At 41.1% G+C, this 13,221-nt stretch overlaps 1 protein-coding gene across 5 annotated transcripts in view; it reads left to right on the top strand.

Annotated features, from left to right (window-relative positions):
- LOC309340911 (cytosolic phospholipase A2 epsilon-like) overlaps nt 1-11,998 on the top strand; it is a 69,606-nt gene extending 57,608 nt beyond the window's left edge. For all 5 annotated transcript variants that reach the window (XM_081860124.1, XM_081860123.1, XM_081860125.1 and 2 more), the window contains 6 exons: nt 485-622; nt 2,434-2,544; nt 6,112-6,303; nt 7,472-7,638; nt 11,068-11,254; nt 11,734-11,998. In XM_081860124.1, the coding sequence (XP_081716250.1) occupies nt 485-622; nt 2,434-2,544; nt 6,112-6,303; nt 7,472-7,638; nt 11,068-11,254; nt 11,734-11,942 (1,004 nt within the window). In that variant the 3' untranslated portion in view covers nt 11,943-11,998. The remainder of the gene's footprint in view (nt 1-484; nt 623-2,433; nt 2,545-6,111; nt 6,304-7,471; nt 7,639-11,067; nt 11,255-11,733) is intronic.
- Nucleotides 11,999-13,221: the final 1,223 nt, after the last annotated feature.

Raw genomic sequence — 13,221 nt, 5'->3', positions numbered from 1 at the left:
AACAAACTTATCACTTGCAGCGCTAGTATTCCCAGGAAGTATCTGGGGTGCTTTTTTTCTTCTGTTGAACCCCAGAATGTGGGCATGAACCTTTGCCCTAATTCTGATGGAAGATAATGTCACAACATCACATAGCATCATCATGAAGTCAAAGAGAGTCAAGTCAATGCTATCTGACATCACTTTTGAGCTTTCTAGGAAGGTAAAATGGTGCCCACTAGCTGAGAATGGGGACCACAAAACACAGCTCTCCTCTCATTGTGAACTGAAAATAATTTTTCCTACGTTTTTAAAATATTTTTTGTATCTGTTTTAATAAAACTTTGTGTATACGGTTCTGCTTTTCTTTCTCTTTTCTGACATTCAGGTCAGGTCATATATCTGCTATGATAAATAAGTTACTCAAAATGCAACAACCACAAACCCAGATTTCACCAAAGCAAACTTTTAATTTGAACCTATAATTGCTTTTGTCCTGTTATAGAATGGATGGAATTCACTCCTTTTGAGGTTGGAATAATAAAATATGGGGCCTATGTTCGTGCTGAGGACTTTGGAAGTAAATTCTTCATGGGACGGCTGATGAGGAAACTTCCAGAATCTGGAATCTGTTTCATGAAAGGTGACTTAAATTCTCTACTTTTACAAACATGAGCTGCATATACCATTTTCAAGATACTATAATGTTAAAAATCCCTCTAATTCCTATTAGAAGAAAAAAAATCTGACTGTAGCATGAAGGTTTGTTTACTGCCTAAAAATCACCAAGGCTATTCTACTCTACATACTTGCTTAGCAATAAGCTCCACTGACTTTAGGATAGTGTGAAAGAGTTGAGCTTTTACTGAGGCAAATAATTGCCCAGTTCAGCTTATTCTCTGAGGAAAATTTACACAATGTGATTTCTACATCCCTTGTTTTCTTCATGTAAGCAACACTTATGTAATTGCCAATCAGTATGCAAAACAGTACATTCTGGATAAAATCAGAGTGGTGTAGCAAAAACCAGCCTGATTTCACATTAAACTATCCATGCACAGATAAATAATATAAAACAAACAGATGGGCATTGTCAGGGAACTGCCATCGGAGCCAGAGGCGGAGGGAAGGCTCCAGAGGGATGCCGGAGAGGGTCCCAGTAGGGAGAGAGGCAGCCCATCTGCTGGGGAAGGAAATCAGCGTAACACCAGTGGAGAAGGGGGGGCAGATGGGGGAATCGGAGAGGAGGCTCCAGGACTCTTCACCAGAAACCAGCGGGGAGAGCACGGGTACTCCGCTGCCCACTCCCTCCCTGCGCAGAAGACTTCCACGCAGGGAGAGTAGGAGGAGACTTGGCGTCAAAGAACTTCTTTGCTGGAAGCGATTCAAAAAACGCCCACTGACGGATTCTGCTAGCGACTGAGACAGCCACGAAGTGAAGGGCTGTCCAGACAGAAAGGGTTCAACCAGGTAACCAAGCCAAGAGTGGCGGCAACTTACGCACAAGCAACCCCTAGAACCATTACAGGCATTAACCCTACATGCATCTTGGAAGTAATATTGCTAGGAGTCTGATCTCATATGCATGCATTTAGTGTGTCTCTCTCAATTTACACTTGTTCCTAAAGCCTTTTATTCTGTTTCTATCTGCTGTGTTAAAATATTTTTAAATGTTTAGCCTGTTTACTAAAGCAACTCTTCCAAATTTGGTATCATCTATTAATTTGGCACATTGTCACGGTGTCATCTAAGTAATTAGTGAACTGAAGCCTATATAGCAACTATCCCTCCACAACACTAATTCATTCCTTAAGACAACTCCATTATTGTTTTGCCTCGAATATTCACAGGACTAGTAGAGTCAAAGTTTACTGTCAGTGGCTAGAGGAGAACTAACTTTCCTTCCTGGATTGTATTCGGTAATAGTAATGGCAGAGTCAAAGGAAGGTTGCAGGTTGTTGGAAACTCAGCTGAAGAATTATCTTCTTTGAGTTAGAGTGCCCAATTCAAACCCTGATAATGTTGTGAAGGACATTGTAAAATGTCATCTTTCTTTGAAACACTTTTAAAACACTGAACCTCAGTTAGTCCTCACACACCTTTCCGAGGGAACCAAGAAAGATGCAAAATGATTTTTTTATTGCAAATATCTGGTGTGAGGGCTTTCAAACATTGTGCTTTAGGTTATTTTCGCTTTGCTTTCAGCTTTCCTGTCATGCCTTGTCCCTCAAAAGGTGTAGCTCACCTGGAGCTTAACATAGGTGTGGCTAATCCCTGGCCGGAAGACCCAATGAGACCAACCCCAAGCAATTTTTGGTGCCCCCCCTGCAAGACCCCATTACTTTTGGTGGTGACAGTGGAGGGAAAAAAGAAAGTAGCCACAACAAACTGGGATGCAGATCACCCCTTATGATGTTTGCACTTCTTACTTTATTTCTCCCTCCTTTTCTCTAGGTGTGTGGAGTAATGTATTTTCTTATAACCTACTGGATGCCTGGCGTGCACTTGATTCTTCAGAAGAAGGTCTGTGGTACCTGCTTACCAGGGACAAAGTACAAGATATTGGTTAGTCATCCATGTTTCGTTTTACATTTGGTTATAAAATTTAAAATTCTTCTTCATCCTGTCCCTCCCCATAGTATGCTAATTATGTACTTAATATATTTTTAGGCCATCCTTCCTGGTAAGGAATCCCAGGGCTGCACATTTTTAAAGTGCCTGGGTCCCAAATTGTAGAAAGCTGATTTCAACACTAGCAACTTGAGTTGGCACATTATTGTTATTTGATTATTACCTGCCGTTCGCCAGAACATCCTCAGATGATATAATATGCAGCATAAAAAAATTACAATCACCACCAGAGTGAGTTCTAAAAATATACATATCACCAGTGCTTTTTTCTGGGGGGATGCAGGGATACGCATACCCCTAAACATTTTGTGAATCTAACGGGAGAAGAAACTAAAATTTTTAAAAATTTTAGTTTCTTCTCTAGCATGGTGAATTATCAGTTCCGTTGCTACCCCCAGTGGTGGCCTCATTTCCTGTCACGGTGTTTCCTGAGTCTCAGATTGAAGCGAACGTTTAATGTGTGAAGCAGTGTGGAATGTGCATGTGTGGTGTTTTGCTGATGAAAGTTTGGCCTCATTGAAAGTTTGGCAGTATTTCAATATGAGTAGGAAGATGTTAGTGCACACAACATCATGCCATTGTGGAAGTTACTGTGAGCTGTCAGCTGTGTAATATGAGGTAATGCGTGTTCTTTGTACTTTTGTCCATTTTCCGTATTTATTTTTCCCATTTTGAACTATTTGTTTTTTAAAGAAAAAAAGCACTGCATATCACAAGTGTCAAAGGCCAGGGTTAAGAGGTATGTCTTCAACATACAACAAAAGCTGTACAATGAAGGTGCCAGGCACACCTCTATGAGGAAGGAATCCCATAATTTAGGGGCTGCCACAGGGAATGTTCCTTTCCCAGGTCATCTCCCATGAATCTCAGAGGGTGGTGGAACTCCACAGATCTCAGCTTGAGAGGGTCTTTAGGGAAGGTACAAATACTTTGGGTCTAAATTGTTCTGGGTTCTAAACAGTAGTGTAAGCACCTTGAATTGGCCTCAGAAACAACCTGGCAACCAGTGCAGCTGTTTTTAAAGCAGGGGTCATATTAATTCTATATGTGAATTCTAAAGTGAACACCAGCCGATAATCTGGCTGCTGATATTTTTTTTTTAAAAAATACTGTTTGTTATTTATTTTCATGGTACAGAAGATAAATTTTGAAAAAACAACAACAATTGTGACAACAGTAAACAGGTAACTTGCCCTGATAAAATGACAGACTTGGATCATGCCTTGTGCTAAAGTTTCATTTGTTTACTCTAAGAGATTGTGTCCCCTTTTCCATATTTTGAGCCAGTTGAAGTTTTCCTAGGCATCTTAAATTATTAGAATATTTAGAACTTGCCAGCATGACAAATAGATTAAGAAACAAAAGATGACAAGGATTTAAAAGAGGACTGGGGATTATATATAGATTATATGGAAAAATATTGTAACAAAAATAATGGTAACAGACTGACAAATAACTCAGCAGTAGCGGTTATAACGTGGGATTATATAAGGTAATGAAAAGAATTTAGTAGAGTAAGGAAACACAATTGAAAAGATAGCAGTTAGGAAACCAAAGAAAGAGTGTAAGGGGAATTAAAGATAACATTTACAAGAGCCAAAAAAACTGGAGGGATAAGTAATGTTACTACTAATATTAATTTATATATGTCTTATATTTATGTTATTTTTTGCTTCTTCTTATCCTGCATATGACTATAACACAGAATGTGTTGATGATATGATGAAACAGAAAAGCTGTGTGTGTGTGTGTATGTATAGTTTCCTAGTCACCTTCAATGGCATTCCCTAGCAAGAAGAAGAAGAAGAGAAGAGTTTGGATTTGATATCCCGCTTTATCACTACCCGAAGGAGTCTCAAAGCGGCTAACATTCTCCTTTCCCTTCCTCCCCCACAACAAACACTCTGTGAGGTGAGTGGGGCTGAGAGACTTCAGAGAAGTGTGACGAGCCCAAGGTCACCCAGCAGCTGCATGTGGAGGAGCGGAGACGCGAACCTGGTTCCCCAGATTGCAAGACTACCGCTCTTAACAACTACACCACACTGGCTCTCACACTGCACAGCACATTGCAATAATCCAATCAGTAAATTACTAGTACCATGTCCAAGTCATCTCTGTCCAAAAAGGAGCCATAGTGAGTGAACTACCCAGAACTAGAAAACAATGTATAGTGCATTGGCACCCAGTGCATCTCTTTCGGAATCAGTGTCACATGGTCCCAATAGGTTAAGCCACTAAGCAACCTGGCCACTACAGTCTGCACAACCAGGGTTTCTGGATCATCTTTAAGGACAGCCTCACACACAGCATGTTACAGTAATCCAGCCATTAGATTAAGAGCTCATTGGCCAGTGTGGTGTAGTGGTTAAGAGTGGTAGACTCGTAATCTGGTGAACCGGGTTCGTGTCCCCACTCCTCCACATGCATCTGATGGGTGACCTTGAGCTAGTCACACTTCTAGTCACACTTCTAGTCACACTTGTGGGGGAGGAAGGGAAAGGAGAATATTAGCCACTTTGAGACTCCTTCAGGTAGTGATAAAGCGGGATATCAAATCCAAACACCACCACCTCCTCCTCCTCCTCTTCTTCTTCTTCTTCTTCTTCTTCTTCTTCTTCTTCTTCTTCTTCACCTGGCTTTATAGGAATGGCTGTAGCTGGTGAACCAGCTGGAACTGGCAAAACGCTTGATGTGCCACTAAGGTCACTTTGGTCTTCTAGTGACAATGTGGACTCTACCACCTCTAGACCTATGTTCCTTCTTTCAAAGGGAGTACAATCCCATCTAGAACACACTAACTATCTAGTCCTCAGCTACAAGAACCAACCCAACCCACAGGACTTAACATCTTGTCAGGATTAAGCTTTGGTTTATTGGCCCTCATCTAGCACCAATATACTGACAAAATTCCTGTCTAAGCTAGCAGCAGCAAATATAGCAATAGATTTTGCAACTTCCATTGCTGTATTTTCAAAGGAAGGCAGTGCAGTTTTATGCCAATAACAAATTAACCCATGGCAGCAGGTGTGTGGTTGCGCACATATGGAACACACGTAAATGGGGATTTGCCTGTAGTGCAGAGCTGATCTCTTCCACTTTTCCATGAGCTTGCATTTAGATTTATTTGCCGGTCTGGTTGGCTTGGAAGGGTGGCATCATCTTGTTCTTCAGCTCAGGCAGCAAAATATCTTGGGATAGTCCTGATGATAAGGTATGTAAGGAACAGCCTGCACCCATCATAAGGAATGAACTCTGCACCTTACCTACCTACTTTTATTAGGGTTTAGCTGAATGTGCAGAGACTACCTCTGTACGCATTCATTTTATGTGAACAGACACCTGAATATGGCTTCCTCAATATGGTATATATTTGATAAATATACAGCCGTCACATAATCGGGGGGAACGCTGATTATTTCACTATACATCAGTTCATATCATTGCATGTGTTCCTTATGACTGCTTCAGTAAATAAAATTTACCATTTATTCTGACTTGCAGAAGAAAGACCACCTCAGCCACCAAAAGCAGATGAATTGAATACTCAATTGGTTATCCCTGCCAATAAATTCATGAAGACCCTTCGTGAAGTCTTAACACAAAGGATTACAACCTCAAAGTTCTACAATTTCATAAAGGAATTCCAATTAAATGATGGATATATAGATAATAAAAACTTTGCCATATGGAAAGGTACGTGGTCAGGGCTTCACTAACCAAGTTGACTGATCTCCAAGTTTTAAATTTTAACTGGGTTGATGATAATTGAGATGAATTTTTTTTAAAAAAAATTATTTATGCTTTTCAGGTTTATACATTTCACTAATTTGACAATCATTTTAACATTTCAAAACTTGACTTCCTTCTCCCTCTTTCTGCGGTTCTTTAAATTTATTTTTAATATCTTCTGCATATCCAAATTAACTTAGTTTGCTCATTTATTCATCTATTTTAAATATATACTCTTATCAAACTTCAGGTTATTACAATAATCCTGCCAATGTTCTTATCTGTTTACAATTTATCTGTAAATATGCAACAAACCATTTCCATTCTTTTATATAAAAAAAGTTTGTTATCTTAATTTCTTATTCGTCCAGGAAGTTTCACTATTACTGCATTTTTCATAAGTTTTTGTATCCATTCTTCCTTTGCTGGGACTTCTGCCTCTTTCCATTTTGGGGCAAGTAACATTCTTGCCGCTGTAGTAGCGTACATGAAGAAGTTTCTGTACAGTTTTGGTAGTTCTGTCCCTATAATTCCAAAAGAAATGCTTATGGGATTTTTTTACAAACATTATTTTAAACATCCTTTTCAATTCAGTATATATCATTTTCCAGTAAGCTTTAACCTTACTACAAGACCACCACATGTGATAAAAAGAACCTTCATTCTCTTTACATTTCCAACACTTATTTGATTTAGATTTATACATTTTTGCCAATTTACTCAGTTTTGGATACCATCAGTATATCATTTTCATATAATTTTCTCTTAGATCATAACATACTGTCAATTTTATATCCATATTCCACAACCCTTCCCATGCTTCCATATCTATATGATGACCAATATCTATTGCCCATTGTATCATTGAAGATTTTACTTGCTCATCCTTTGTCTCCCATTCCAATAATATCCCAATATTCCAATGATATTTTATACATTTTAGACAGCACTTTTACATTACATTCCAGCAGGTCTCTTTCCAGTTGTGATATTGTTGGGGAAGGAGTAAAGGATCTTGAGCTTTGGAATGCAAAGCTCTTTTTAGAACTGCAAATACAGAAAACTGTGAAAATGTATATTAATCAAAGTAGCAGCAGACTATTAATTGCTAACCATGGTATTTGCCTTTCAGATACTGATCTAGACACTCTTCCCAACCAGCTGACAGCTACATCAGAATACCTGTCTATCACAGATACTGCAGCATATCTAGATATCAGCTACCCACCACTCCTGAGGCCTGAGAGGAAAGTGGATGTCATTATACATTTAAATTATTCTTCAGGATCACAAACATCTGTGAGACATTTTTAGTTTTTGAATCATTGCTTTCTAGTTTTATATGGATTATGAGCCCTAGAGAAAATGATAAGCATCAGTTGATGTGTTCTTATGTTATAAACACCACTTGGAGGCTGCTTGAAAATAGCTTCTGCTCTGCATGGCAATGACTTCCTGTCACAGTGTAATGTAGCTTTGTCTCACGGGTTGCCCCCATTTTGTGAAGCCGTTTCACACCATTACCAGTAGAAACATGAAGAGCTCATACACATACTAAGCTGTTCTATATGGGCTGATCAGAACATGCTGCAGCAGCTGCTACACCCAACTTTTATTGAACTGCCTCCAGTTGGAAGCCATAGCTTCTGAAGTCCATAGTTGGTTGGCTTTAAAAAAAGAAGCAACTTCAGTTAAGTGTGACCTTATTTTCAAACTCCCCAGTTTCCTTACTCAGCTGTCACTCTAACCATCTCACCCTTGGTCTTCACAATAGTTGGTTTCACTGATAAATTCCCTAAATTGATATTAGGGCAATTGTAAGTATATTTAAAATGACCAAATTTAAATCTGAAGTTGATAAAACAAATTAAAACTTCAGCATTTTGCAGGTCATTTTACTACACGATAACATTTAACTGGCTGCTTGACAAAGCCAGCCCTGCTGGACCTATAATAGAATCATAGAATTGCAGAGTTGGAAGGGACCCAAGAGTCTTTTAGTCCAATCCCCTACAATGCAGGAATCTCAGCTAAAGCATCTATGGCAGATGGCCACCCAACTTCTCCTTAAAAACCTCCAAGATTCAAGTACCAGTCTGATTGACTAGATGGATTCTCTATCCTTTCTCTCCCTCTCTCTGTAATATCTTATTCTTCATGTAATGGTTGTAAGGGGTTACTTGTGCGTAAGTTGCCTTCAGTTTTAGTTAGATTGCCTGGCCAACCATGCTTTGGCTGACAGCTCACACTCCGTGGCCGGTCAGTCACTCGCAGAATCCGTCAGTGGGTGTTTCTTGAACCTCTTCCAGCATAAGAGCTGTTTGACGCCAAGTCCCCTCCTACTTTCCCTGCGCGGAACTCGTCTGCGCAAGTAAGGGGAAGGCAGAGGCGTGTCCGCGCTCTCTCCACTAGTCTTGGGTGAAGGGTCTTGGAGACCTCTCTCCAAATCCTCCATTTCCCTCCCTTCTCTACCAGTGTTACGCTGAATTCCTTCCCTCTCCTGCATCGCTTGGGAGCCTTGCCTCCACCTCTCGTCCTGATGTCAGTTCCCTGACACTTCATGATAGGCAGCAAAATGAGATAGTCCTTGGAGCAGACTACTCATTAGTTATTAGGATCTACTATTACAGAGGTATGGCCCCTCTGTTTCCTGCTTTTCACCTTGGTCTTTGCTACTTTCCCACTACCATTGAGTCTTTGTCTTAGTCCTGCTTCCCTTCCTACTCCTGGCTTGCTTTTTGTCACTGTGGCCTTCTGAATTGTGGACATAAGTTAAGTTTTTATGATTTTGCTTTGCTGCCTGGATTTAGACTTTTTCATGATTCTAGGGATTCATTGGACTAGTCAGTCTATGACAATGATCATACAGTGGGACATTAGTGAAACATGTGGGTTGTAACTAGGGTTGGGTTCAGCAGGCTATGAGTTATTTTTTTGCGGGTTGAGAATTCAGTTCTAGATTCAGATCCCACCCCAAGGAAAATCTGGGAGTCAAATTTGGATATCAGAGAAAATGTCCTCCCCTCGTCCCTTGACACACACACCTGATATATAGCCAGATAATTTTATTCACATTAACAAAAGGCACCAGGAAGAAGAATATAGCAACAGACAAATCCACAAGTATGCCCCCAGGTTCAAAAGGTTGACTGAGGTTAAATGTGTCCCTGAAAGTCTATGTCCTCACTTACAGTTATCCCAATGATGCAGTCAGTGAATTGGAGTCCCTATCTCACACTGCCAACACAAAAACAAACAAACCAACAAACCCTGAGAACATTGCAATATACAGTAATCCAGCAGGTGGCTCAGGCAGTTGTAGTGTTGTGGATTTCAGATCTTGTAGTTTCCAATGGAATCCAGACACTGGGACAATGCTCTAGAATTTTATTGAAAATTCAGAGCTGGGAAAGCTGGCCTCCATAATAAGACAGCATTTAGTTTGCACCACCTTTGATGTAAATGTTCCAGGTAGCCAATCAGAAACTGCTTACCAAATTGTTCCATCTTCATAATGCTTTTGGAATTTCCATTACATGAGGACTACCCAGTTCAGACCAGTTGGCATATTGTAAGAAAGAACTGAAGTGGGAAATGTGATTGGCGATAAAGCCAAATACAGTTATTCCCCAGCAGGGTGCCAGAATCCCAGACACTCTAGATCAGGGGTGGGAACCTGTGCTCCTCCAGATGTTTCTGAATTACAACTCTCATTACCCCAACCATTGGTCATGCTGGCTGCGGCTGATGGGAGTTGTAGTTCAGCAACATCTGGAGGGCTACAGTGCCTTCCCCCCTGCTGTAGTTGATGGCACAGGTTTATACTGGAATGGGGGGGTTTCTCTTCTGTCCTGTTTTAACCTCTAGTGCTAGTTCTTCTTGCCTTCAGCCTACTTCTCATCAAAAGTTAATCATGCTCTTCTCTCACTTGTCAACCAGGCATCTTAATGATTATCTGTATTTTTATTGTTTAAATGGTGTTTTATGATTTAATGGAGTACACTTCCCGATATAGTGCCATCAAAATACTTTGATATACAGTGGTACCTCGGGTTACATACGCTTCAGGTTACGTACACTTCAGGTTACACTCTGCTAACCCAGAAATAGTACCTTTGGTTAAGAACTTTGCTTCAGGATGAGAACAGAAATCGTGCTCCGGCGGGGTGGCAGCAGTGGGAGGCCCCATTAGCTAAAGTGGTGCTTCAGGTTAAGAACAGTTTCAGGTTAAGAACGGACCTCCGGAACGAATTAAGTACTAACTTGTACAGGTACCACTGTACAAGTTAATGCTAAGATAGTGAGTTGGGAACCGGTAAATAAGTCCAAAATTCAAGTTTGATCTTTCACTGTGGACTCGCTTAGACAACCATTAAAAAGCAGGGATCTCTCATCTCCAGATCCTCATTTGCTTACTCTTGAAAGATTTATTTATGTAATGTGTGTAAAGCAGTTTGATCACTCTAAGGAGATCAAAATGAATCCAAAGGACACACTCTGCTCCGCTAGAGGAGCAACACCCATTCACGGATTCCCATAGGCTCAGTGATGTCAGGTTTGTCTCCACCTGCCTACACACACAGGTGCACAGGAAGTCTGCACATCATGGCAGGAAGTGAGGTGTATGGGAAGGTCTCAAACCTAAGCATCTTTGTACCTAAAAAACCAAAATAAATTATTTTAGTAAGGGTGAAGTCTCATTTCAGTTTTTGTCTTCCGTCAATCCAGCCTTTACAAGAAGCCTCCAGATACTTTGCAAAGCAAGGAATTCCTTTCCCCAAAGTAGATCTGAGTCATATTAAGGATAAGGATCTGAAGGAGTGCTATGTCTTTGAAGATCTCGAGAATTCGAAAGCACCCATTGTTGTTTTCTTTCCTCTGATAAATGACACATTCAGAAAATATAAAGCACCAGGTAAGCTTGTTTGTTTGTTTGTTTACTAGCAGGGAGTGCCCAGAGCTGCCTGGAAATTTTTAGAAGTAAAAATATATCATGGGGGTTTTTTTTTTTAATGGATAGTGTAATGTCTGAGTTTTGACACATCACATCAAAAATCGGGGGAAGTCATACCAAAGTCATCGCCTTCACCTTGGGAACCTTTGTACTGGGTTTAGCAGTGATATCTTGGAAGGCATCCATTTCTCATTTACACCACCTTTTTACCCAAACAAGGACCCCAGCCCCCAATATGCCACCATATTAACACTGGGGTACCTGTTCATGCAAATACCTTCCCATTTTGGATGGGTACTTTTCCCATGAGTCACACACTGCAGAGATAGCATATTCATTGGATCTCATTTCAAAAGTGCCACTGATCAGCTTTTGCAAAGAAGAAGGCAGCACATGCAGAGAGTAGTGTCAGTCATGTGATAACGACCTTTGTTTTGCAGGTGTGGAACGCAGCCCCTCTGAACTGAAGCAGGGTGACGTTAATGTGACTGGACCTTGTTCTCCATATGGACTCCAAAGCTTTACATATACAGAGGAGGATTTTGATAAACTGGTGGGATTGACCAGCTACAATATTCAGAATAATGAAGATTCGATCCTCCACGCTTTGCGAAAAGCAGTAGAGAGAAAAAGACACCAAACAAAATAGGCATTATAGGGAAAACTATCGAGAAAAGATAGATGCATAGCTTTTGCATTAAGTTAATAATAATAATAATAATAATAATAATAATAATAATAATAATAATAAATAATAATAATAATAATAATAATAATAATAATAATAATAAATAATAATAATAATAATAATAATAATAATAAATAATAATAATAATAATAATAATAAATAATTATATATATATATATGTGTGTGTGTGTGTGTGTGTGTGTGTGGGAGCCAGAGGGAGAGGGAGGGCTCCAGAGGGATTCCGGAGAGCGTCCCAGGAGGGAGAGAGGCAGCCCATCTTCTGGGGAAGGAAATCAGCGTAGCACCAGTGGAGAAGGGGGGCAGATGGGGGAATCGGCGAGGTGGCTCCCTGACTCCTCGCCGGAGACCAGCGGGGAGAGCACGGGTCCTCCGCTGCCCACACCCTCCCTGCGCAGAAGGCTTCCACGCAGGGAGAGTAGGCGGAGACTAGGCGTCAAAGAGCTTCTTTGCTGGAAGAAGTTCAAGAAACGCCCACTGACGGATTCTGCCAGCGATTGAGACAGCCACGGGTGAGTGGCTGTCCGGACAGAAAGGGTTCACTCAGGCAACCCAGCCAGGTGTGGCGCTGATTTTATGAACGAGCAACCCCTAGAACCACTACAACATATATATATATATAAATGGTTCTAGGGGCTGCTCGTGCGTAAGCCGGTGCTTATCTCCCCAGCTGGGTGCAAACACCTGGCTGGGTTGCCAAAGTGAACCTTTTCTGTCCAGACAGCCACTCACCTGTGGCTGACTCAATCGCTGGCAGAATCCGTCAGTGGGCGTTTCTTAAACTTCTTCCAGCAAAGAAGCTCTTTGACGCCTAGTCTCCTACTACTCTCTCTGCATGAAAGCCTTCTGCGCAAGGAGGGTGTGGGCAACAGAGGACCCCTACTCTCTCCACTGGTCCCAGGCAAGGAGTCCTGGGACCGCCTCACCGCTTCCCCCATCTGCCCCCCTTCTCCACTGGTGCTACGCTGATTCTCTTCCCCAGAAGATGGGCTGCTTCTCCCAATCCCTGGATGCCCTCTGGAAACCCTCTGGCTTTTGCTCTCTCCCTCCGGCACTGATGGCAGTTCCCTGACATATATATATATATATATATGAATGATAATGTGCTATGTTTTCCACAGATTAGTTTATCTTCACTGGCTCTGTTGTTGTTTAGTCGTGTCCGACTCTTCATGACCCCATGGACCAGAGCACGCCAGGCATTCCTGTCTTCCACTGCCTC

The sequence above is a fragment of the Podarcis erhardii genome, assembly GCF_964252035.2.
Source record: "Podarcis erhardii genome assembly, chromosome: 1".
In the NCBI taxonomy this organism is placed as follows: domain Eukaryota; kingdom Metazoa; phylum Chordata; class Lepidosauria; order Squamata; family Lacertidae; genus Podarcis; species Podarcis erhardii.
Note: the sequence above shows the minus strand (reverse complement) of the source record. Positions and strands in the feature narration are given on the sequence as shown.